The sequence below is a fragment of the Pipistrellus kuhlii genome, unplaced genomic scaffold, assembly GCF_014108245.1.
Source record: "Pipistrellus kuhlii isolate mPipKuh1 unplaced genomic scaffold, mPipKuh1.p scaffold_m20_p_8, whole genome shotgun sequence".
Taxonomy (NCBI): domain Eukaryota; kingdom Metazoa; phylum Chordata; class Mammalia; order Chiroptera; family Vespertilionidae; genus Pipistrellus; species Pipistrellus kuhlii.
The window spans coordinates 36,478,323-36,505,877 of NW_023425584.1; the positions used below are offsets into that span (position 1 = coordinate 36,478,323).

Genomic DNA, 27,555 nt, shown 5'->3' on the forward strand with positions numbered 1-27,555 from the left:
CAACTAGACAATCAGGAGATCTGGCCTTCAGTGTTGGCTCTGACTCCCATGGCTCTGTGACCTTGGACGATTTTTAAATATTCTGTAAAATGATGGCATTGGTTCCTTCTGGTTGAACAATTCCCTTTCTCTAAATGTAACACATTTATAAGAGATGTGCAGCCAAAATGAAGGCATGAAACCTCTGCAAGTTAATAAGTCACGATGCATTGGCATGGGTTAATTTTCCAATCATTTGCTACAGTCTACTAATATTTGTGGGAAAAGAATTTTGGCATAGCCTTGTAACGTCAATAAAACTCATTTTTCAAGTTTGAAAAAGAACCAGCACAAACAAATGGGAATGCTTGATTTGGGGAAAAAAACAGAAAACTATTTCCAAGGAGCCTGGTATAAATCATGCCCAGAGTGGGTATGAAACAAGAAATAAAAACTAGGACAGTTAATTTCCCTAAAAGCAGAGGTTCCCTTCTGTAATTTGCGACCCTTAAAAATACCACAGGTACAGGGACTGATTTTTATTTTATTTTATTTTATTTTTTACTCAATACAAAATTTGCCATGCTCAATTGAATTAAAGTTGTTTTTAAGAATTTATGAACTAGGAGAAAGAAAGAATTATATATTGTGAAGAAAGTACCTTGTTTGAAAACTGCAACATATGAAACTTTAAAAAGGTTGACCAACTCATTTTGAAAGCTTTCCAGGAAAGAAATCTTTTTGGACATACTTCATTCCACTAATTCTAATTTTTAGAAATGGGGCATACCTAAATATGTTCCCTCATTGACCAAAGAAATGCATTTAAACCACTTTATCATCTCTGTTCTATGTTTTAAAGATCATTGATTCATTCTATTTCAATTTGGTTTAGATAGTATTCTTTGGAGAATAAGAAAAAAATGTTGTAAGTATGACTAATTTTTGTATTTTAATCAAAGCTATTGAATAACATGTCACCGGAATTTGGTGTGTCGATTTTTCTTTTTTTTTTTTTTCTGTCTCCAGGTGTGTTTGGAAAACACTGCGAGTTGAATAGTTACGGATTTGAGGAGTTATCTTACATGGAATTTCCCAGCTTGGACCCCAATAACAACTATATTTATGTCAAATTTGCGACGATTAAAAGTCATGCTTTATTGCTTTACAACTATGACAACCAGACAGGAGACCGGGCTGAGTTTTTGGCCCTTGAAATTGCTGAAGAGAGACTAAGATTCTCTTACAATTTAGGCAGCGGAACATATAAACTCACCACCATGAAGAAGGTGTCAGATGGACATTTTCACACCGTGATTGCCAGGAGAGCGGGAATGGTAAGGCACTGATGACTTCCTGATGTGGACAGTTACTCTGATAGGGGATAGTAGGTAGCGCCCCATCCCAATTCTTAGAGCATAGGTAAGACAACTCGATAGCTAAGGTGTTGTCAGTGGACTCTTATGTGGAGTGGATGATTTTGCCTCTTGACCTCCAAGGTCCCTTTCAACTTCATGAACATTGGATTGTGTCACACAAGGGTGTGGGAGCAAGAGAGAGATAAAAGGAAAAAAGGTACTTTGAGGTATGCCCAAAGGGATTCTTTCAGTTTGTTTGTGGTATGTAGCCATAGTCATCAGGTTTTGAATAATACTAAATGGGGGGAAAAGAAACTCTTGTGTGACTTCAGTCAGCAGGAAAATGCCTCCGTTTCAGAAAACACCCAAATCAAGGCCCCTACTGGATTTTTAATCTATTTTCTACAGTTCAGAAGGGCTTTGTTGAAAACTGGCAAAATCATTAACTTCTCAGCTTGAATCATTTCATCCACAGGACAGAAACTTCTCAGTTTATTGCAGTATTGGTAGAAAAATTCAATAATAAAGAAGGTTCATTTAACTCAGAAGATTAAATTTCATGAGCTACTATTCAAATAAAACTTTCCCTCAGGTATTTTTGATTTGAGTTGTATCACTAAGCTTTTCGGAAAAAAATAAATAAAAAATAAATAATTATATATATATATATATATATATAAAACATTAAGTCTGACTAAAATATGATACCATATTTTATATTTTTTTTTCTATATGAGACATTCATAAATATCCAGTGATACTCCCGAGTTTATTATTGCTTTAGGGATCTCTGGAATTGTCGGATACTTTGCATCGTATATGCAGAGAGAGAGATGTGTTAACGTTTTGTTATATTGTGGTGTTTTTTGTTTGTTTGTTTGTTTTTGAGAAATAAATTAAATAGTCTACATAAGTAATATAAATTATATCATGAAAACTTAATGCTGCCTTTGAGATTAATAACACTCAATTTCATAGAACATTAGAAAGTTATTAATTATTGAAAGAGTTAGCTAGATGGGACATTAAAAATAAGTCTTGACATAGAATTGGAAGTGTAAATATTTGCTATAATGTTAGTATTCATTATGAACGTTTCCTTCTCTTGCTCTATAGGCAGCTTCCTTAACTGTGGACTCCTGTTCTGAGAACCAAGAACCAGGATACTGCACTGTCAGCAACGTGGCCATCTCAGATGACTGGTAAGTACAGCTATTAGTCTGATCTTTACCATTACTTGGCATTAAAAAGGAAATGACACAATTGAAAGTAATTTTATTATGCAAAGTATTACATCAAAATTTAAGGTCTTTCATCCTCTCCAAAGAGATTCCTGTGCTGCAAAATAAAAAGTTAATAAGTGGTGTACAACATTTGTTTTTAAAAAGAAGATGTGAGATGAAGCGGTCGGGATGAGAATACAGTTACAAAAAGAAAAGATGGACATAGTCTAGACTCTGAGAATCTCTGGGAAATAGTTGCATGTGACTTGGGTCCCGCAAGGCTAGGATAATGGCTCCACCCCTTCTAGACGCTCTCTCTGAACGTTGTATGTGACAAGTACCGATGGGTATTTATCAATAGCACTTCAAACTGGAACACATCATTACCCGATCTAAAACATAAGTAACTTTAGTAGAAATAGTAACAAAAAGAAAAATAAACAGTGTTACATAATCCATTGCAGTATTCAACTTATTAACATTCCTTATCATCTCTGTAGTGAAGGGAAATCACTACTCCTAATGCATTTTATATTCTTTCTGAGAGTGTGTTCCTTGCTAATTCAACATTGTTATATACATCCCACTTGACTCTCTGCAAATACCATTTCCATAAGTTTTATTATTATTCAGACTTTAAATAATCCTGGTAGGTATCTGTCTGGTGGACATTGACACATCGGTGATGTTTTCCACTCAAATTTACCATCCTATAACACATGCCAGGAAAAGTTATCTTCACACTTTTTTAAATGAAACCTGCTAAAAAATCTATCATGTTGGTACTAATATACTTTTCTTTCTTATGGAGGACTCTTGACGTTCAGCCAAATCGAGTCACGGTTGGAGGTATCAGATCCCTAGACCCAGTTCTTCAGAGGAGAGGGCACGTGGAAAGCCATGATTTCATTGGGTGCATCATGGAGTTTGCAGTGAACGGAAGGCCTCTGGAACCCAGCCAAGCTCTGGCTGCTCAAGGCATCCTAGACCAGTATGGCAATTTTACATCTTACCCTTTTAAAGAAAATGCAAAAAGTGTATGCTAATTGACCATCAAATTATAAAACTGCTGTGCCAAAGCCCTAAAAGTACCAAATGTTTCACATTGTTTTGAGTTTTAAATATTTATTCGTAATTGTGAAATTTTGTTTGGAATGGACTATAATATTTAATTAGAAAGTTAATTCTTATTTTCTGAAGCCTAAGGGGAAAACAAAACAAAACATGCATGCATATGTGTATATTCCCTATCTTACAGAGTTATGGTAAAGTAGGTAAATCTTGTAGAGAGGAACCTGGCACATTGTGATGTAGAGGATAGCAATAATGTATGTTCAGAAAAACATAAAGTAGCCTATAAACTAACTACACGCAGACATGCTTAGGTAATTGTTATGCTCAGGACTATTCCATAATAGGGATGTGCCCTATTTTAACTGTGGTTGTACGCTTCAATTGTTTCCAGTTTTATTTATATATTAACAGCCCTGTGATTAATATGTACTTACAAAATTCTTTGCTCACATTATTTACTTGAGATATCTAAAAAGAAAATTTCAAAGACAAAGCTGTGAATACTTCCTCATGTTTATAACTTAAGTATTTTAATGCAACCTGCATTTGCTTTTATTTTTCCTTATGTCATCATTGTTTTATTATGAAATTGTACTATTGCATTATGATTAATCACACAGTCAGGAAAATACAGAGTTCTCATTGCCAACCATTTTTAAATAGTTGGGTGTGAATTCTTTTGTATCTTCATGATCTTGCAGATATTTTTGGAAATATTGAAATTTAAAAAATATTTTTATTGATTTGAGAGGAAGGGGAGGAAGACAGAGACAGAAACATCAATGATGAGAGAGAATCATTGATTGGCTGCCTCCTACACACACACCCCAATAGGGAGCCTACAACTGTGACCTCCTGATCCATAGGTGGACCCTCAACCACTGAGCCATGTTGGCTGGGCAGAAATATTAAATACGTTGTGAACATCTGTTTTGGTTAAAACATAGAGATATGTCACAGGTATTGCCAAATTGCTTTCCCCAAAGGTTAGAGTGGTACATAATATGTTGCCTCTATATATGCCTTTTTATAAGGAATAGTCTAGTGTTGATTTTCCCTCAAATCATGCTTCATGTGATCTATATGTTTTATGACTTCTCAGAAAATTTATAAATTGAAATTGAATTCTCTTTCAATGAGAATTTTATCTAATTTTCATCACTCTGTCATAAAAGTTTCTAAATTTAAGTCTGGAGCTTCACTGGAAACATAATTATATCTTATACTTAAGTTGAGTTTTATTTCTAAACATATCTTATTTTTTATATGATGGGTGTCATTTTCTTTGGGTAAGTTAGAATAAAGAGACTTAAAGATGGATTATGTCAAAGCTTCCAAATTTGAGGATTTACTTTAGTTTTTAATTTTCAGATTTATCTGGTGTCTACAAACGCCAACATTCATTGATATCTTCTATGTACCAGATAGTATTCTTAGCATTTTACACTATCAGTTCTTTCCATGTTTACAATCATTTTGTGAGGTAGATATAGTTTCATTTTACAGGTGAAGTAACTGAGCTGCTTAGACTTGTAACATCTTGCCCCAAGTCAACCAGCTAGTGAGTTAAATCATGAGGTAGCACCTGGCCTGGAGCTCCTGATGAGTTTGTAGTCTGTTTAAGTTCATGTTTACTAACCTCTAGTGTGGACGTAATATAGCCTGGCAGTTTATTATATTCCCCTAGTTAAATAATTTTCACACTCTCTTCATGACTAGATCATAGCCTCCTCTTTCCACAGACCTCCAACCATCCCCTGCATCTTTTTCTCAGCTAATGAATTTGCTTCCAAAGTTCAGAACATTTTACAGTCGAATGAAAATGCCTCAAAGCTCATTCCTCCACATCTGCCCATGTGTCCTGTAGCTGACCTTGTAACCTGTCATGAATGAACTCTTCCTTCTCCCACATAGACCAAGCAAGAGCCTACATCCTGCAAACTTTCCAAAAAACAGTGCTCCAGTCCGCGTTGGTGGTATAGTGGTGAGCATAGCTGCCTTCCAAAAAACAGTGCTCCAGCACTCAACTGTCTTTTTCTCATCTCACTTCCTGCGTTATTTCACCTATTTTATTTAAAAAAAAACACACCTTTATTAATCCCATTTTCCTCTTTTCCCCACCACTTTAATTCTCTGTCTTTTCTTTGAAAAATTGTTCTATCTTTATAAAAAGCGATTATTCACTTCTTTTGCTAAAATGAGTGGTCAATTCTCATCTTATTTGAATGTCCGCACTGTTAGGAACAGTCCATCACTCTGTCTCCCTAAAAGTAGCTTATCAGTTTGTGCACAAACTCCTGGTTTCCTACTATAATTCTTTTATCCTGCTTAATATCCTCTAGTTTGTATCTATTTTCAATTCTTGAAGTCACTTTTTCTAGTCCTTGGTTTTAACTACTATCCCTAAAGCTCATGACCCTTAAATAGTTATTATCAACTTGGCCTGTCCTCTGAACTTCAGACCCTCATATCCAACACCCTACTCAACTTCCCATGTGTGTTTCTAACAAATATCACAAACTTAAGTTTAAAACTGAACTTCTGGCCCTCCTTCCTGACTCCTCCCAACCTCCTCTTCTCACAGATTTCCTCTCTCAGGGAGGAATATCTCACTCCACCCACTGGCTCAGCCAAAACTTTTAGACTTACCTTTGGCCCCTCTCTCTGACACATGGCACATGTAATCTACCAGCAACCAGAATGATATTTTAAAAACAAGACAGTTTCTTACCCTGATGTACCAGTCATTCACGGCCAGGCCTCCCCCTTATCTCCTCATCGATTTACACTTCTCCTTGTTCTCTATGATCTAATGATGTTGGGGCCCCTTGATGTTCCTCACACATGACAGGGCTTTCTCACCTACTGTTTCCTCTGCCCAGAATAATCTCCTACCAGATTTACTTTGCTCTCTCACTTTGGTTAGGTCTTTGTAAGAGATGGGTCCTTCCTTCACTGCCTAATCTAGAGACCCAGTAACCCCCAAAACTCCCTGTACCCATTCTCGGTCTCATAGAACCTCTTTTCACAGAACCACCGTTTCCATAAAACCTCCTTCTTTGAACATTTGTCTATATTTGCTTTTTTGCCCGTTTCCCCCACAGGAAAAGCAAATATTCCATGAGCACATGGGTTTTTTCATCATGTTATGTCCATGCTTGGGATAGTGTTTGCCATACAGAAGACATTTGAGAAACATTAGTTGCATGAGTTGTCTAATGGAGGAGAAGTGCTTTCAAATAAATACTTAGACCTGAGATTACTTTAACTACAGTGGTTATTGGGCCAACATGACTTGCTCCATTTAGAATTAACTTAAAGAAAAAAAAAATTATCACCTCGTTTTCTTTACCATGTAAAGTGTTACTCTGTTTAATCTTCTTTATGAATGAGGCGGGTCATTTGTCACAGTTTGATTAGATGTTACCAATGTTGTTGTCATTTGAGTTTCAAAGAGTTGAATGCACAAAACGAAGCAGGTTAACAAACCTTTGTGTTTAATTTTAACACATTTCCCCCCACCATGTCTTGTGTTTTCTGAGTCTCTGTTGTGACTTGGTTTCAGATGCCCCAGACTGGAAGGCGCATGTACTCGCAGCCCCTGCCAGCACGGCAGCACGTGCACGGATTACTGGTCATGGCAGCAGTGTCACTGCAGAGAGGGGCTGACCGGCAAATACTGTGAAAAATGTATGCAAGCGTCTCACCTTTCACTGCGAATTACAGTAACTACGACGATATAGATACATGCTTCTAAATAAGGAACTAAATTATGCTTTCATTCTAAATATTGAAAATATTAAATGGGCAATCATTGTGAATATAGTGACATTTTAAAATTTATATTTTTAACTTGAGGAAGAGTGACATCCTTTTAAAATCACTTACTAAATATTTCATTAGTTTTCTTTACTATATATATATATATATATATATATATTTCCCATTGATTTCAGAGAGGAAGGGAGAGGGAGAGAGAGATAGAAACATCAATGATGAGAGAGAATCATTGATGGGCTGATTCCTGTAAGCCCTACACTGCGGATTGAGCCCACAACCTGGGCATGTGCCCTTGACCAGAATCGAACCTGGGACCCGCCAATCTGCAGGTTGGCGCTCTATCCACTGAGCCAAACTGGTTAGGGCTCTATTTTAAAATTATGTCACTTATGTTTGGTTTACCTTTAGGAAAGCTAGGCAATCTCCAAGGCCAGGGACTTCATATTATCTGCCTTTTGGCAATATTTCTCTGGTGAATATTTTTTATTTGGTAGAAAAATGTAAATGATAAATCACTGAACACAGGACTCAAAACATACAATGCATTATAATCTATTACAATTAAAGTGACACTTGAATTTTAACTTTCAATTATTAAAATTGGTTTTAAATCCTTTTATTAGTGATTTGTTTCTAAACAACCCTAATGTTACAAAAGATTTTAATGATGTTCAAGCCATCATTACACTGTGGCTTTTTCTAATTTCAAGCTGTACATCCACTAACTATCCAACCCTAATGAGATCTCTTTTATAAAAATTGCTTCATTTTCAAATAAGTGGTTAGTACTGAAATCACTGCATTTAACTGACTACTTTTTAAAAGAGTCATTTGGTTCTATTATGAGAATGAATAGAAATTCATGATTAAATTAAGGACACTATAATAAAAATATGTTAGTAGAAAGGTATAATTGTGTTCAATTATTTAGGAGAAAATCACAACATAGAAAAAGGACTTTGACACATATTTTTTAAAGTCATGAGTATTTAATAAGTAGGAACTCAGTTATATCTGAATATGAAATGAGTCATTGGTTTTAGAAATATCTTGCTTTAAAAAATGTAATTTACATATTATAAAATTTGCCTTTTTGAAGTGTAGCATTTAATGCTGAAGCCCTTTTGTGCTCATTTGTTGTTTTTCCTTTAGCTATGGTGCTATTACAAACTATCATACTTCAGTATGTGAAAACTTTATCAGATTATGATAAGTTGTAATTAATTTATGATAAATTAAATTCTGTATGGTTATTAGTAATCATAAAGTTAGTTACAAATAAAAATATGTGATTGCATATTTTTCTTCAAATTTCTAATTGCTAGAGACTTTAAAGATTGTAAATCATTTTAACTATGAAAATATATATTCATTTATGAATTTTGGGAACACAGTGAACCATTATAAATAAATAATGATTCACTGTGTTTCCTCTAAATCTTAACAGGTGGCTATCTCTTTAGCTATTTGTAATTTATATCAAGTATCAAATATTTAATGAAAATTTCCCAAATGATTTGTGTGTATCATAAAATGTTTTATATTGCATGGTTCTGAAATGGATTGAAATATTTGAAATCAACTCCTACAATAATTCTGATGTGGCAATTATTTTTTCAGTAGGGGAATTGGGAGGCATTAATTCTAAACACTTAATATTTTTATTGTCCCTTTTTATAATGTTTTGTCACCTGTAAACACTCTCTAGGAAATGGGGGTGCATTTATTTGTCCCTTTCTTTATTGGCTTGCAGCTGTCACTCCTGACACTGCCCTGTCATTGGAAGGCAAAGGGCGCTTGGACTACCACATGAGCCAGAATGAGAAGCGGGAGTATCTGTTAAGACAGAGCATCCGAGGGGCCACGGTGGAGCCTTTTGGTGTGAACAGTCTGGAAGTAAAGTTCAGGACAAGAAGCGAGAATGGCATTTTAATCCATATCCAAGAAAGCAGCAATTATACTACAGTGAAGGTAGGATAAAAGCTAATGGTGACTTCATTTGATTAGACCGCCTGCTGTGTCATGGTTTAAATCACTTCTCCCACAATTTCTGTCCTCTGTGCCCATTAGAGTTCCGAGTGATGCTGGGCACTAGTTCAATATCATCTCTCTTAGCCATTCCCCTGGCATTGGCCAGAGTGACAAAGGTCTGCGTGGTTTGGTTTCTAAACACTTTTGTCTTGGTTTAGAGTAGAGACCACTGCTAGGTAGGGCCAGCAGGGAAAGAATTTGTTGTGATCTGTGTTGTCTAATAAAATTTTATGTTGCTTTTCCCCCTACTTTTAAACCAAGTAAAACAAAAGGATAATGTGTCTTTGAAAAGGAAAAATACTTTTCTCCAAGAATTATTTAAAACAATGGTATGTGTACGGGGTGGGGCAAAAGTAGGTTTACAATTGTTCTCCTGGAAAATAAGAACAATGGTTAATAAGTAATGGTTCAAGAATAAACTGTGTTTTATGTACTCACAACTATAAACCTATGTTTGTCCCACTCCGTACATTTAAGGACAGGACTGGAATAAAGACAAACATTTGAAATTATCTGGCTTTACTCTGGAGCATATTTTTAACTTACATCCAGGTAAATCCTGTGAAATTAAGTATCTTTGGGATTATTATAAGTAAAATTATAGCTAAATTCTTCAAATAATCTCTAAATAAATATTTTTAAACATCGTATTTCATGAAAACAGTGGATTGATTTATCATTAGGCTTTTACATCATTTCTTATTTTTTTCCCTGACTGTAAATGAGACACTGCACTTGTGAATAATTTCATTAGGCATGTATTCTCCATCAAACCAGAATTCTTTATTCCTAAAATGATCATTCTGCTTTCTATCCTACAAATAAGACATCTCTTAGATAATAATTTTCTTCAGTTTAGTTATATTGTCTGCTTTCTACATTACTTTGTATATTATAATGCTACTCATAATTTTATATGAATTTTGGTAAATTCTTTAAGTAAATAACCCCAAATTTCCTAAATTGATTCTACCTATAAAGCAATATTTTGAAAATTACTAAAAGCTTAGCTAATAAAGCCAAAATGCATAGAAAAGTGCTAGGTTTAATTCACATATAATACTAAAAGTAAAAACAGATGTTCACCTTTAAACTTCAGCCTCTTCATTCTCAAAATTTCTCTTTATCCAAGCCAACTCTGGTTGTTATGTTCCATGTATACATCTTTAATAAGAAGTAAAAAAACAAACCAAAAAAAATCTTTTAAAAATTCTCACATTGTAATCCCCTAGTCTGGTCATTCCCATCTGGGGGTGATGTTACCCTGTATGGACACTTGGCAATGTCTGGAGACACGTTTGATTGTTATGGTTTGGGGGGATGGTATATCCCTACACATCCTACAGTGCACAACCCAGCACCCCACAAAAAAGAATCATTCAGTTGAAATGTCAGTAGTGCCAGCGTGAGAAACTGCCCTAACCCAGGCCTAGGGAACGTCCTCGGCCTGTAACTTTCCCTCCACTATGGAAACAAAGAGCCAGTTCCTGAATTAACAGAGCAGCGACAAAACAAAGCAGGCGAGTCATTGTATAATGTCATTAGTTGGCGTTTATCCTTTTCTTTGGAAAGTGTATTAAAAGCCAAGAAAGTAAAGAAGTAGAGAGAGAAGTAGGCCTGCCTGTCTATAGGAAATGTTTCCTCTGCGTTGAGAGGCCTGACATGGAGGTCTGAACATTATCTGTTAAGCTGCTTCCAAGTCCTGTGCCACTGAGATGACAGGTCAAACATTTCTGTGCAGTAGCTCCTTAAGCCAAGACCATCAAAATGCAACGTGGTTGAAGACACCAGAGGCAGACTTTCCTCTTCCTTGAGGAAGAGGCTGAATGTCAGGACCCATTTTTGTCCCCATAAAACCTTGCATTTCCCACAGCCCGGCCGCAGGCTGCTTCTCCAGACTGGGTGCCCTGGGTAGGGAGCGCTTCGAAAGAGAAGGGCAAAGTCAGTGCAAACGGATAAAAATAATGACTAACGAGACCAAAAGGCACATTTCTTTTGTATGAGATTTTGAAAAGCATCTTTTCAGAGATGAAAGGGGCTTTGGCAGGTAAAGTAAGTACATTGAAAAACAATAACAACCAGAACCGGTGAAAAAGGAGAAGTCAGCAGACAGGAAGAGGGTGACTGTTGGGAGCAGGCATGCCGCCGCCCGTTTGGATGACAGGAATCCCATGTGCCTGTGCAGCCTGGGAGCCAGTTCAGATGACTGAATTATCAGCCAGCTTATCAGTGGCCTCGGCCCCTGGTTTTCTTCTCTCCTTCCTTTGGCTCTCTTTCTGACAGTTTCCTTCTTCCTTTTTGCATATTCTAAATCAACCCCCACCTCTCTCTCTCTCTCTCTCTCTCTCTCCCTCTCTCTCTCTCTCTCTCTCTCACACACACACACACACACACACACACACACACACACACACTCACTCTGTGAAAATGGAAAAGGACGGGATTGTAAACGGCTGTGGAAGAGAGGGTCCATGGTAGGTAACAATAGCAATGCGGGAAGAGATGCGAATATACCATTAGAGTCTGTTTGGATAAAAAAGAAATGAGGGTGAGGACATCTCAGCCAGAAAAGCAGAAGGAAAGTCCTCTTGTGTGTAGCGCGTTGACACTATGAAGTGTTCCCCAAACCTCCCATCTGTCAGGGCGTATTGTGCCTCTCGGTGTTGGAGCTCTGTAATAACAGATGATGGACTTCCTACTCCAAATCAGTTCTGTGGTTTGGTGCAGAGCTTTTTGGTTTGTTTTGTTTCTGAGTGAGGCTAGGTATAGTGTACAGACTTGGGAAGAGGGATTCAGAGGTCTGTTGATTAAAAAATAAATAAATGGACAAAGCAAAGTGTTAGCAGGATGTTTGGAAGTTAAAAAGAATACAGGAGTTTGTTGGTAGAGTATTATTAGGGAAAAGGAAAACATTAAGACAGTGTACTGTTCTTAGTGAATCCACGCTGTGGTATATCCACAGAGCCTCTCTTCAGATAAAGGGATGACGGGTTGTGATCCATCAGGCGAGAGACACAGAGCTGCCAGAAGGCTCTTCCCAAGGCCTATTTCCAGAAAGGACTCTGGCTACAACCAAAGACGGGTGGCTGTTTTTACCGCATGCCATGAGACGTTGCCCATTTGATGAAATGTTATTGTCATTTAACCACAACTCCTTTTTTCTATCTGAGTTTGGGACTGAAATATATTATTATCTAGAGAGACTGCTTTAATAAAATATCACAATATGAATAACATATGTAAATGTGCGAGGAGTATTTTCCACAGTACAGATGTACTGACTTTTCGTTCCACCAGATGTGTTTGTTGCGTGGAGAAACGGCATTTGATCTGAGCGACAACATAAACTGATCCATCCTTTCATGCCTGTCATGTGAGACATGGTGTCACTTCATCCTCCCGCTGGCCCCAGCTCTGTCTGGGAGTTTGATGGGATGATGCTCTCTGAACCAAATGTTCATCTGCCTCATAAATTATTTTATTTCCCAAAGTGTCTACTCGGAATACTGGGAACTTGGTTGGAAATGGGAGTAGGAGCATCCTGTTACCCAATGTTCTACTGGGCGAAGTCACAGAAACCGAATATCCCTTAGATAGATTGGAAGAGAGCCAAAGTGAAGACTTGCCCAGACACCTCATTATCAAGAACTTAACATTTATTCATCATAGTTCTTTTTAATCTCAATAACTGATGTAAATACTAGACATGATTTCTTTCTAAGATTCCAGTGTGTCATAGGTGAAACAATTTATTTTTGTCTTTATTTTTCCAACTATTCTTCATTTTTATCTAAGTATTGATTTATTTTGCAAGTAGTTTCAATATTTTTTTGTCATTGTTGGCCATGTACTAAACTGACCAATTTTATTTACACTCACCATTGCCATTAAATGATAGAAAATCATGCTCTTCCAGGATGGCTCAATTGATTGAGCATCGTCCAAGCACAAAAAGGTCACCCATTTGATTCTCTGTTAGGGCACATACTCAGGTTTTTGGTTCAATCCCTGGTAGGGGGCATGTGCAGGAGGCAATCAACTGAGGTTTCTACAACACATTGATGTTTCTCTTTCTCTCTCTACCTTTTGCTTTCTCTCTCTAAAATCAATAAAAACATTTTTTTTTAAAAATTAGGAAATCATTAAAAAAATTAATTTACTTATCTTAAAAGGGCCATTCATCCCATTATTATCTCAATTGTATTCTGAAAGATAATTGTCTGCATCTGAAATAATTAAGTAAAAATAAATAATACCTTAAAAACTATTGAAACTATCAACTGTGAAGATATATGCTACCTAAAAATCATAGAGGTTGATAAGTAAGTATACTCTAATATATTCAGTCTCTTCAGCTCTTCTAGCTGCTTTGAACCAACCAATATTTTAATATTTTATTTTGTTTTTATTCAAGTATATTGGAGTTTAATTATACATTGTCTTAATATGTTTATAGATTAAGAATGGCAAAGTCCATTTTACATCAGATGCAGGAATTGCTGGGAAAGTGGAGAGAAATATTCCTGAAGTGTATGTAGCTGATGGCCACTGGCATACTTTTCTAATCGGAAAAAATGGAACAGCCACAGTACTGTCCATCGACAGGATATACAACAGAGATATTGCCCACCCTACCCAGAATTTCGGTGGCCTCGATGTGCTCACTATATCCCTTGGAGGAATTCCACCCAATCAAGCTCATCGAGATGCTCAAACAGGTAAATGCTCATGCTGAGTCCCATCACAAGGCAAGGTAAAGCTGTTTCTCTGAAAGAAGTTGGATTTCTGGTAATATCTATTATGCATATTCTAAGAATGTCATAATTATCCTTGGAAAGTTTATAATGAATTATTGGCCATCACTTAACTTAGACATTTACATTGATTCTACCAAGTCATAGTTCAGCCCATGGTGTGTTGATGTTTCCTTGTCCACCAAGCATTTATTTATACATTCATTCACTTACTCACTTGTGAACCCTATATTGGCCACTGGGAGTGTGATGGTGGACTTAATAAATAGCCATTTTCTTTGTAAAATACAAGGTCCGGTAAGGGAGACAAACATTAATCAAATAATAAGTAAATATATCATTTTAAGCTATAACAAATGATGTGAAGAGAGAATATAGAATTTGAAGAGATTGCCCAAAAAAAGGAGAAAGAGAAGCTTTCCTGGAAAATTGGCATATGTACTTAAATCTGAACTATGAAGATGAGGACAGGAGAATATAAAAGATTGAATTATTTTGATAAAAACTTAAAAAAAAGGAGAGTAATTCAAGATCACAGAACCCAGCACCTTGGGGACTGATGTCACAGGTAAAAGGATGAAGTGTAGTTTTGGTCTTATTCTCAGAATAGCGGGAAGTTGCTAAAAAAGTAGTCTTAGAAGTGTCCCGTGATGTTAACGATCTTCCAGGCTCTGCCAGGGAAAATGCATTGCAGGAGGACACCAGTGACCTTGCATAAATTAGCTGGGGAAACATTGCAGTGACTTGAGCTTTCACTAGAGTAGTGGAGAGGAGTTGTAAAGTGGGTAGGGAAAATGTATTTTTGAAAATTTAAGTCAACCAAATCATTGATGATTTTGGTAAAATTCAAGGAAGTTTCTGACTTTTCCACTAGAAGAAGGCTAGTTCCACTGAGAAAGGCAGGTGCAGAAGAGTATAAAAAGAAGCAGGCCTTTGAGAAACATCAAGACTTGGTTGGGGACATTGTGGGTATGGAGCACCTTTGAGAAAGACCTTTTGGAAGATGGGATAGAATGAGGAGTGGACTTCCCCTGAAAAGCCATATTAGGAGCTATCAGTGTCCAGCAGATAATTGAAGTACTGAGCATGGATGTGATTGAATGAGAGCCTAGAAAGAAAACAGAGAGAGCAGGAGCAAATGCAGGAGATGTTGCAGCTCATGGAAAAAGAGTGGATCAGGGATGGAAAGGTCACTGGGATGGAATGATGCATCAGTAAGAGGAAGATTGAAAAATGCATGAGAGAGTCACGGAGTTAGGGCATCAATATCCAAGTCCAGGCCATAAGTCATTTATATTTAGCCTGTTTGAGAATAGGAATGTTAATTATTTCGGGTGTTTCAGAAAAACAAATCACTGTAAATCAGGCATTTTGTTAGTGACAAAACAGAGTCTTGGGCTAATAGGAGCATTAGCAAGATTGGCACACTCTAGTCTAGCAACGTTTTCTCAACTTCTTAAAAAAAAAAAAAATCTTTGCCTTTGAAGGAGCCATTGTAGATACTCTATATCCGCCCTTTCAAGATCCACAAGGCATTTCTCTTGCTTCCTTTTTTTTTTTTTCTTTTTCTTTTCTCAACTCCTTGGAAGCAATATCACCTCCATTGAGAATGCACGATCTAATGATGGGATCCATTGGCCTATTTCGTGTTCTTTATAAGTATTTGTTCAAATACATGTTATTTCTGCACTTGCAGTTCTTGGCCTATAGACTACAAAAATAAAACAAATAGATAACCAGATAAATAAAAAGAAGGAGAAAAAGCCAATCCAGCCCACCCGGGTCACCCATAAATGTTCGGGAAGAGTGGGGTCTGAGCGACCCACCCCCATGTTCTGGTGGAAGTCTTGCTAAGAAGGTAGCGTGTCACATGCACGGATGTATTGCCCTGGAACCGGACTGGTGGCTCCTAGACGGTTCTCTCTAAGCGCCCGTGACCTGACTGTGAAGCTTCTCTAGACCAGATCCCATCAGCCTTTGGTTTTTCTCAAAAAAAAAAAAAAAAAAAAAAAAAAAAAAAAAAAAAATGCCCCCACGGCTCCTTCTCCCCGCAGGTTTCGACGGCTGCATCTCCTCCGTGCTGTACGGGGGCGAGAGCCTGCCTTTCAGCGGGAAGCACAGCTTGGCCTCCATCTCCAAGACGGACCCCTCGGTGAAGATCGGCTGCCGGGGGCCCAACATCTGCGCCAGCAACCCCTGCTGGGGCGACCTGCTGTGCATCAACCAGTGGTACGCCTACAAGTGCGTGCCCCCGGGGGACTGCGCCTCGCACCCGTGCCAGAACGGGGGCAGCTGCGAGCCGGGCCTGCACGCGGGCTTCACCTGCAGCTGCCCGGAGTCGCACACGGGCAGCACCTGCGAGACGGTGGTGGCTTGCCTGGGCGTCGTGTGCCCGCAGGGGCGCGTGTGCCAGGCCGGCAGCCCCGGAGGAGGAGGAGGAGGAGGGCACGTCTGTGTGCTGGGCCCGGGCCCGGAGGAGCTCTCCCTGCCGCTGTGGGCCGTGCCCGCCATCGTGGGGAGCTGCGCCACCGTGCTGGCCCTCCTGGTCCTCAGCCTCATCCTCTGCAACCAGTGCCGGGGCAAGAGGGCCACCAAGCCCCCCAAGGACGAGAAGAAGCAGCAGCCTCCCAAGGAGAAGAAGAAGAAGAAGAAGAAAAAGGGGAGCGAGAACGTGGCCTTCGACGACCCGGACAACATCCCCCCTTACGGGGACGACATGACGGTGAGGAAGCAGCCCGAGGGGAACCCCAAGCCGGACATCATCGAGCGGGAGAACCCCTACCTCATCTACGACGAGACCGACCTCCCCCACAACCACAGCGCGGCCGCCGCCGCCAGCGAGACCCTGCCCAGCGCCCCGCTGGCCTCCCCGGAGCAGGAGATGATGCTGGAGCACTACGACATCGACAACGCCAGCAGCATCGCGCCCTCGGACGCCGACATCGTCCAGCACTACAAGCAGTTCCGCAGCCACACGCCCAAGTTCGCCATCCAGCGGCACAGCCCGCTGGGCTTCGCGCGCCAGTCCCCGCTGCCCCTGGGCGCCAGCAGCCTCACCTACCAGCCCGCCTACGGCGGCCCGGGCCTGCGGACCAGCTCCCTGAGCCACTCGGCCTGCCCCACGCCCAACCCCCTGTCCCGCCACAGCCCCGCGCCCTTCTCCAAGTCCTCCACCTTCTACCACCGCAGCAGCCCGGCCCGCGAGCTGCACCTGCCCCCGGGGGTGCGCGATCGGGACGGCACCGTGGCCGAGATGCACGGGGACGCCTGCCAGCCGGGCCTTTTCAACTACCCCACGCGGCTGGGGAGGAGGAGCAAGAGCCCCCAGGCCCTGGCCCCCCCGCACGGCTCCAGGCCCGGGAGCCGCCTGAAGCAGCAGCAGCAGCAGCAGCAGCAGCAGCCCATGGGCCAGATGCCGCTGGAGTCCTCCCCGCCCGTGGGACTGTCCATCGAGGAGGTGGAGAGGCTCAACACCCCGCGCCCCAGGAACCCGAGCATCTGCAGCGCGGACCACGGCCGCTCCTCCTCCGAGGAGGACTGCCGCAGGCCGCTGTCCCGGACCCGGAACCCCGCCGACGGCATCCCGGCCCCGGAGTCGTCCTCCGACAGCGACTCGCACGAGTCCTTCACCTGCTCGGAGATGGAGTACGACCGGGAGAAGCCGATGGTCTACACGTCCAGGATGCCCAAGTTGTCCCAGGTCAACGAGTCGGATGCCGACGACGAGGACAACTACGGCGCCAGGCTGAAGCCCAGGAGGTACCATCACCACGGCCACGGCCGCAGGGCCGAGGGGGCGCCCGTGGGCGCGCAGGCCCCCGCGGCGGCCGCCGACAGCACCCTGCCCCTGAAGCTGGGGCAGCAGGCAGGGAATTTCAACTGGGACAACCTCTTGAACTGGGGCCCCGGCTTCGGGCACTATGTGGACGTGTTTAAAGACCTGGCATCTCTCCCAGAAAAGGCAGCGGCCAGCGAGGACGGCAAAAGCGGGACGAGTCAGCCTGTCCCCAAAGACGGGGAAGCAGAACAGTATGTGTGAGCGACCGGTGAGGGGGGCAGGACACAAAGACAGAGACACAAGGGGTGGCCCAGAGGCCCTCAGGGCAGGGCGGGTCGTGTTTGCAAAGCCGGCCAGGAAGGACTGACAGGTGCTGGAGGGAGACTGAAAAATAATAACCACAATGCTGCTGAAACCGGCTCGGAACAGCTCTCTCTCTATTCATGTAAACGCGCTCCGTGGAGTTTATGGTCCTGCATGCATGCTGCGTGTGGTGTGACTCGTGATAGGGGCGCAGCATTCGGAAGGGTTTTCTTTCTTACTTTTGACCAAGGCCCCGCGGTGTGACTTTGAACATGACTCCCATGGCCATTGCAGACATGAACCTGTCGCTGTCACGGTGGGGTTGTGTATTGTTGCCGTTGTGTTGCTATTGTTATGTTTTTGCATTGCCAGACCCCTGAGGTTCAACCAATCCTTGTAGCTTTGTAGCCAAGAGCCCTCCTCATACCCCTTGAACGAAAGACTAAGTATTAACACTTTTCAGGATCATAGTCTCCCTATTCGATGCTTATCGAGAACGTCTGAGGGTTTGGAATACCTTGTATATGACCTTGGGTACTAAAATGAAGTCACATGGTGTTCAGCACTTTAGAACTTTCTTACGGAAATTGAGTTAAAACTTCTGAATCTTTTCTGTGTAAAACAGGGGTGCTCGTATTTTCATGAGGCGTCCGCTAAGGAGCAAAGTGATTGCATGTTGTCCCAGAACCCTGCCGCCTGCTGCCGTGGAATAAGGCCCAGCCGCGCCTCTCAGAGACACTTTTGAAAGTTATTTATTAAAAAAAATGTTCTATGCTTTTAAATTTTTAAAGATTTGACCTAAGCAAAGCCTATGATTGGACATACTTTTCAACCAGTTAGCATTTACCCCAAGTACCCAGTTTTTATAATTTATATAGAGTCAAATTTCATCACTTCTTGCTTTCTGTCATTTTGTAGATCATTTTTTAATACCTTGTAAAAACGTGTTTTGTGTTTTTGGGTTGTTTTTTTTTTTTACACCTAAGCTGTGTTTTTGATACTGATATTTTCTTATGCTGAATAGTTTTCTTACTTTCTGGGAAGGTAAGAAAATACTTTTTTTACATTTGTTACTTATGTAACGTTCATATTTTTCACATTTTTGATATTTGTAACATACTGTATGCTTTCTACTTGTAAAATGCCAACAATAGAATTAAAATATTTATTTAAAATATGTTGCATTCATAGTGTAATGTTAAACTTTCACCTCTAGGCATTCTTTTCTTCACCCATCTGAAAATAGTTTCTGCTTGTCCATAGGGCGTGGCAAGTTGAGCCATGCAAATGGGTAACTTCATTTTCTTTCAAAAAAAACACGTGTGTGGGTAGTTGCCAGAACAGATATTTTAAGGCTGACTTAGTGCATTCCTACCTGTCAGAGTCCTTGGACTTCCCAAGAGCATAATGCGTCTCGACTAGCCTGGGTCTTAGGGGACTAACTTGGTGGTGAACTTGGTGTAAGCATTCTGGCCATAAATGTTTGGACGTTCCCAGCAGAGTATGTTCACTGAAGGCCAGCTTTGGACCAGGCTTATCGTTATAGAAGCAGCAGTGAATTAAAGCTAATTATGGAAAAAATGTCTGGGTTTCATTTTCTCCCAAATTTCCTTGAAGTCCAGTGGTACAGAAAGAACGGCAGTGAAAGCTCACCTCCTCGTGCCCGTCTAAGTCCTTGATCTCCCGCTGCACACATTCGGAACGAATTCTGCTACCTTCGCCAAGACAAATGTCTACCTGCAGGAGCGAAACAATTCAGGAAAGGACCCCAGCCCAGGACAGGATCCGTCTGTGCATAAACAGTCACATCTGAAGAACAGGACTTCGGCACAGTCTCAGAACCAGTTATTCAACATCTGCCCCAGACCTAATATTTGCTGAGAATATGATTTTCCAACTGCACCCCTGACTGACCTAGATTGAATAGGGGTTTTTAACAACATGTAGAAGTTTTTAGTCAATAAAATAGTTTTAAATCAGTACCAACAAACTGAAATTTAGGCCAGAATTATTTTGTCATTTAATAATATTGGGATTGCATTTTTTGGTTTCAGAAGAGGAAATCAAATGTGAGTTTAATCTAAATTATGATAGTCCTATAGCATGGTTTAGCCTGAGTGTCAGACACTCAATTTTTTTTTTTTGTCACCGGTGAGGACCAAACATGTTTTCCTATTTCCCTCTGAGTGTTGGTATTATGAATGTGTGAGCCAAATGTGGGAACATGTTGATTGCACGGTATAACTCAAAACAGAATACAGGGTGTGTTTTTTCTGCAGACACACTGAAGCATCTCAATGTCTTCAAGGATATAAACTCCACAATTGAGAACAGAGCAAAAGTAAATTGATCAACACGATTATAGGAAGGGTTAAGGGGAAAGAACCTGACACCAAGACTGTGTTCCAGTTCTTTGGAATTCTTTGTGAGACAGAGAATTGCCGTTCCCTTCATTAATCAATCCCGGTTTGGGACTCGGGACTTTTCTAGGATAATTTCTTGTCTGGTTTTTCTTGGAAACCTTTTTCACTGAAGCACAAGCAATACTTACAGCAAAACAAATCAGAAACGTATGGGACAAAAGTCTCACTTGCAATGGAGATTCATGCTTCACTCACTGAAATAGTGAAGCCATGCAGTGTGTATTGTGGTTACCAGGAGGTTATGGACAAATTGACAAGGCAGCAATTCCCTCAAATAAATGGCTAATAGTGGCCTGGACTGGTATGTTTGCACCCAAAATCATGACCTGGGAATTTTAATCCAGCCCCCGTAAGGGTTTCCTGGACCACCTGGAACCAGTCATTCTTTGGGGCTTTTGTGCAAACGTTTTCTTTCAGGCACACACTGTGAACACTCATTGGCCATTTGGCCAGCAGAGGCAGGCACTGGGCCTCAGATCTGTAGGCCTGAACTGGCGACCTGGCACAGGACGCACTCACTCTCTTCTCAAGGAGCACACTGCTGCTGCTTTCTAGATTGTTTCTGGAATTTTCTAAATTAGCTGATTGTATTGATAGCTTATTCAAATCAAATAAAATTATCTTAAGAAGGTATTGGAACCATCAGAAGGGCTTGGAATGGTTCTCCCTTACATGTTGCTATAAAAACGTTTACCAACACTGTGGTTGATGAGAAATGTAACTGACAAACTATTGAAAGTTATGTCCTTTATAAACATTTTTTTATAAAGGAAAGTCAAATCTATCACCACGTGATTTGATTACTTCCAGACACTCTGTCTAAGCACAAGTCACTGTTTTCATGAAAATGCATTTTTTTACTTACTTAAATTCAACATCCTGGTAAAATTAGTCTGTAAAAGGTGGAAATAATTCTTAAATTTTAAATCAATAATTCAGCAATGCACTTTTACTTTTCCCAGTTTATGTTATAGATCTAATTTTAATGGACTAACATTTTTAGATGATTAAATTTACATTCCCTAGGAAAAACAAACCTAAAATATAATGTGTTACAGCATACAACTATTAGAGCATTTAGTGTGAAATAAAGTATTAAAGTCTGTGATTAATCTAGTATGTTTTATTTTAATTTCTCTGTGCTGGAAGTTTTGTTCACTTTTTAAAAAATTGTCTTTATTGTTGAAAGTATTACTGATATCCCCATCCCTCTCCAATTTGTTCCCCCCACCGAGTGCCCACCCTCACCCCCCACTCCTAGGCCTTCACTGCACTACTCTCTGTGTCCATGGGTTATGCATATAAGTTCTTTTGGTTAATCTCTTCCCCTGCCTCCCTGCCCTCTGAGATTGGTCAGTCTATCCTATGCTTCCGTGTCTCTGGATCTATTTTGTTTGTAAGTTTACTTTGTTCATTATATTCTACATACAAGTAAGATCATGATACTTGCCTTTCTCTGACAGACTTATTTCACTTATAATGTTCTCCAGGTCCCTCCATGCTGTCTCAATGGGTTTTTTATAGTTGCATTTTATTCCATTGTGTAGATGTACCAGAGTTTTTTTACCCACTCATCTGCTAATGGGCACTTGGGCTGTCTCCAAATCTTAACTGTGGTAAATAATGATGCTATGAATATAGGGGTGCATATATTCTTTCTGACTGGTGTTTTTTCTTAGGATATATTCCTAGAAGTGGGATCACTGGGTCAAATGGGAGTTCTACTTCTAATTTTTTTATTTTTAATACATTTTATTGATTTTTTACAGAGAGGAAGGGAGAGAGATAGAGAGCTAGAAACGTCGATGAGAGAGAAACATCGACCAGCTGCCTCCTGCACACCCCCTACTGGGGATGTGCCCGCAACCAAGGTACATGCCCTTGACCGGAATCGAACCCGGGACCTTTCAGTCCGCAGACCGACGCTCTACCACTGAGCCAAACCGGTTTCGGCTCTACTTCTAATTTTTTGAGTAAACTCCATGCTGTCTTTCACAGTAGCTGCACTGGTCTGCATTCACACCAGCAGTGCATGAGGGTTCCTTTTTCTCCACATCCTGGCCAGCACTTGTCTTTTTTTTTTTTTTTTTTTTTTTTTTGGTTGTTGGTTTTTTTGTGTGTGTTTTTTTTGTTGTTGTTGTTTTTTTAAAAAATATTTTTTATTGATTTTTCACAGAGAGGAAGAGAGGGGTATAGTTAGAAACATAGATGAGAGAGAAACATCGATCAGCTGCCTCTTGCACACCCTCTACTGGGGATGTGCCTGCAACCAAGGTACATGACCTTGACCGGAATCAAACCTAAGTAGGACCTTTCAGTCCACAGGCCAATGCTCTATCCATTGAGCCAAACCGGTTTCGGCTCATTTGTTGATGGTAGCCATTCTGAAAGATGTGCGATGGTACCTTATTGTCATTTTAATTTTCATTGTTCTGATGATCAGTGACTTTGAGCATTTTTTCATGTGTCTCTTGGCCATCTCTATGTTCTCTTTAGAGTGGACACTTTTAAGTGTCTTTTTAGGTCTTCTGCCATTTTTAAATTGGATTGTTTGTCTTCCTTTTGTTAAGTTGTATTAGTTTTTTTTTTTTTTAAATATATTTTGGACATTTATATATCAGATATATCATTGGCAAATATGTTTTCCCATAAAGTTAAATCCCTTTTCATTTTGTTGATGGTTGGTTTCTTTTGCTGTACAGAAGCTTTTTATTTTGATGTAATTCTGTTTATTTATTTTTCCCTCAGTTTCCTTTGCCCTGGGAGATGTATCGGTAAACATATTGCTAAGAGAGATGTTTGAGATTTTGCTGCCTATGGTTTCTTTTAGGATGCTTATGGCTCCATAATTTACATTTAAGTCTTTTATTCATTTTGAGTTTATTCTTGTGTATGATGTAAGTTGGTGATCTAGTTTCATTTTTTTGCATATACTTGCCCAATTTTCCCAACACTACTTATTGAAGAAACTGTCTTTACTCCATTGTATGCTCTTGCCTGCTTTGTCAAATATCAATTGAGTGTAATGGCCTGGGTTGATTTCTGGGTTCTCTGTTCCATTCCATTGATCCATATGTCTGTTCTTGTACCAGTATCAGGCTGTTTTGATTACAATGGCTTTGTAGTATAACTCTGGTATTGTGATACCTCCTACTTTGTATATTCCTTAAAGATATTTTGAATGAAATGCCACATGATTAAGAATTTATATGGTTACCACCACTTAGCCACCTGGTAGTACTCGTGGTCCAGGAGTTATAGGTCAGTGTGATAAAGAAATCTAATAGTTTCATTTGTTATTATTAAGGGGAAAGGCACACAGTTCCTGTAAATTTTGGTGCATAATAAGTATTAATGAATAGATCCTCACATAAACTGTGCATCTGTGATATCGTTGCAAACAAATATATTCTTAACTAAAGACCATGAAGTACAATAATATCCTTCAACAGAGAAATAACAGACGTAAAGAAGTTCAGTGTCCTGGGTAAATCTATTCAACCACAAACAATAATTAGTACATTTTCCATGCCAAACACTCATCTAGAACATGGAATAAAATAGTGAAGAAAACAAAGTACCTTCCTTGATTAAAGTTACATTGCAATAGAGGTGCTAGGCAATCAGCCAACAAATACAGCAATAATTGTGTACCGTAGTATCTTGTGGAGACAGGTGCCAGCAAGCCAACTGAAGCAGAGTAAGGGGGAGATGGTGATTTGGGCAGACCTCTGAGAAGATTACATTTGAGCTGACTGCCCACTGAGGCTAGAGAGGGAGCCATGGACACACATGGGTGACATGGCAGCAGGCAAAGGCTGTGGCATGGGGAGGCATGGGGAGGTGTGGAGTGGGAAAATACTCCATGTAGAGGAAGAGCAGGAAAGTCAATAAGCCAGATCATTGCCAATACATCAGCAAATACTGTACCACAAAAACCTTGGGGATGAATGAACATGAAGATAGAATAAGAATGATAATTCAGAACAGATGCAGAAACAGAATTATTGTTGAAGCAAATCTTTATTTATGTGTATTATCTTGCAAAATAAGAGCATTTCCAAATGCAAAGTAAATCCTGAGAATGTAGATAGATATACATTCACCGTGCACTAATGTTCAAGGTCCAGGAGATGGACAGAGATACGTGTGTAGTGGAGATGAATGTCTGTGCTAACACCAGTACAGTCATCCTGTTCCCAAGGACTGAGCTAAACCTGTAGGCATATTAACAGAAAGATAGAGGGTCTGAAGGTTTTGTTATTGCTGAGACATTTATACATGCAAAGTATGAGATATCTCCTGATTAGGAGTTTACAGAAATTTTCATTTTAAAAAATTGACTTATTAAAAGTAAAGGGAAACTTTTTGAGTAGAAGGAGATAGATTTATATTGGTGGGAGGAAATGATGGCAAATGCATCTGTAAGACACAAGGATAAATCTATACTGAATTCAAGGCAACTAAGACTGTTCAAATAAATTTTAATGAGTTTTTGTTGGTTTGTTCATAATGAATGTAGTTCACTTTCATCTCTGCATCATTAATAAGCCTTGGTCACAGTATGTTCAAATTTCAGCAAGGATCCAAGGCCAGTGTCGTGAATTAAGGATTAAGCTACAGACATAGTTCTGGCATTTACCATGAAAACTCTTGAGGAAGTATTTTATGTACTCTACTAGAGGCCTGGTACATAAATTCATGCATGGATGGAATCTGGACAGCCTGCCCCGATGGGGACCCATTGAGCCAGGCTGGCAGGGGGGAAGAGCCACGGGCAGTTCCCGATTGGGGTACTGGGTGTAAATGGGGGAGAGGGAGGGCATGACTGGATCAGTCTGGTTGGCTGCTGCAATGTATGTTATAGACACCAGTCATTCTGGTCATTCTGGTCATTCTGCCATTCTAGTCACTGGGCTTTTATATACGTAGACTAGAGGCCAGGTCCATGTTCATGCATGGAGGAGGGGGTCCCTCAGCCCAACCTGCACCCTCTCACAATCCGGGACCCCTTGGGGGATGTCTGACTTCTGGTTAAGGCCCAATCCTTCTGGGATCCCTGCAGGACTGCTGGCTTCTAACCGTTCACCTGCCTGCCTCATCATCCCTAACCCCTCTACCCGCCTGTCTGATTGCCCCTAACCACTTGCCTGCCTTCCTGATCACCCTTAACTTATTTTCCTGCCTGCCTCATCACCCGTATTTATTCACATGCCTGCCTCATCATCCCTAACCACTCTGCCTGCCTGCCTGATCTTTTCTAACCACCTCTGCCTTGGCCCCGTCGCTACAGTTTCATCCAGAAGGACGTCTGGAATGACGTCTGGAAGGTCATTCGGCTGTCTGGTCTAATTAGCATATTATGCTTTTATTATTATAAATAATGTGCATATGTCAGACTCATAATAATGCATATGTTAGAATTCACATAGGCAATTCAGAAAAATGTGTAATTGTTATCACACAGCTAACCTAAGAACCCTTTGAACTTATTAAAGGAATATGCCGAGGAATGACAGATTCATCCAATTCTTACGTAGCCTGTGACATGTTCAAGGGAGATATCCTGAAGCCCTTTGTGAGTGAGTCTCCATATCTGAAGATATATCATTAAAGCGGAAAGACCCACAAAGCATTTAGCATGTGCTACTTACAGGCAGATAACTTTCAGAGGACCCATTTGGATACTTCCAATTTCGTTAACTTATGAATCCGTTTGCCAAACTCCCAAACCAGGTTGCTAAGTAAAGAGTGCAGTCCTCAGGGTTTTCTGGCAGAAAGTTTGGTACCGCAATCTGGGTACCACACTAGCCCAAATAAAAGAACCAACAATGTACAAAGTTCTCTGGCAATGTCCCTGTGTTCCCCATTTCAGATTAAAACCACACTGGGGTCCAGACGCTGAGCAAAATACAATTCCATTTTGCCAGAGCCGTCTCCTCACTCCAGTCATCCGCTTCTGACCCTGTGCAAGGCCTCAGGCCTGCAGGCTGCTGAAAGCAGTTACTGATACTTGACTGCGGAGTCAAGAAGTGAAACGTTCTAGAATTCCAGAGAAATGTTCCTTAGACTAGAGCAACAGCCAGGTTAAGACAACCGAGGGCAGCGTAACTGGCTCTAACATTGCATGGATTCTTTTACAGCTGTGAGTCTGAGGGAGGAGAGAGCTCCCCTGTGCCGAATCGGGGGTCATGTGAGTGGGACATCCCGAGGAGGAGATGGGCTCAACGGGAAACATCAAGTTGAGAAAGGGCTTCAGATAAATCAGAAATGAAAAGAGGGCTGCTCTCCTTCACTTCGGCAGGCCTGCCATGGAGAAACTCTAGTTGGCAATCATCTCCTATTTAACAGGAAACCGCTCATGTCTAAGAAATATTTCTTCTAACCCAGGCACAGGGCTGAAGGTAGCATGTGCTACACACACGTGCATGGATCTGGGAAGCAAATCAAAACCAGCATTTCTGTTTCTGTTACGCTTTACAGACAGCGAGCATAGGCTAGTGCTCCCTGAAAGAGGACAGTTTGGGCCGCCAGCGGCATGAGGTAGAAAAGAAGTACATTTGCATTTGAAATGGCCTTAATTTACACAGCTTCACATCAAGCACAGAATGAGTCCAGGAAACACTCAATGGAATCTAAAGTGGCAAAGTCAATTATCTCTAATTTATAGAGAGCTTACTATCTGGATTAAAGCACAATTCCTGGCCACTCTGCATTTGAACGGCCACTTTTAAGCATGTCTGTGCGACAGCAAATTAGAGCATAACTACTTACCATGTTCCCTACAAATCAGCCTGCAAGGAGGGCTTGATGATGCCCTCACTCATGTTTTGATTTGCTCCACACAGTGTG

At 40.5% G+C, this 27,555-nt stretch overlaps 1 protein-coding gene across 1 annotated transcript in view; it reads left to right on the forward strand.

Annotated features, from left to right (window-relative positions):
• FAT4 (FAT atypical cadherin 4) overlaps positions 1–19,457 on the forward strand; it is a 144,577-nt gene extending 125,120 nt beyond the window's left edge. The window contains exons 11-17 of the mRNA XM_036423774.2: positions 1,009–1,316; positions 2,454–2,539; positions 3,372–3,551; positions 7,200–7,324; positions 9,168–9,385; positions 13,902–14,163; positions 16,254–19,457. Of these exons, the coding sequence (XP_036279667.1) occupies positions 1,009–1,316; positions 2,454–2,539; positions 3,372–3,551; positions 7,200–7,324; positions 9,168–9,385; positions 13,902–14,163; positions 16,254–18,238 (3,164 nt within the window). The 3' untranslated portion in view covers positions 18,239–19,457. The remainder of the gene's footprint in view (positions 1–1,008; positions 1,317–2,453; positions 2,540–3,371; positions 3,552–7,199; positions 7,325–9,167; positions 9,386–13,901; positions 14,164–16,253) is intronic.
• Positions 19,458–27,555: the final 8,098 nt, after the last annotated feature.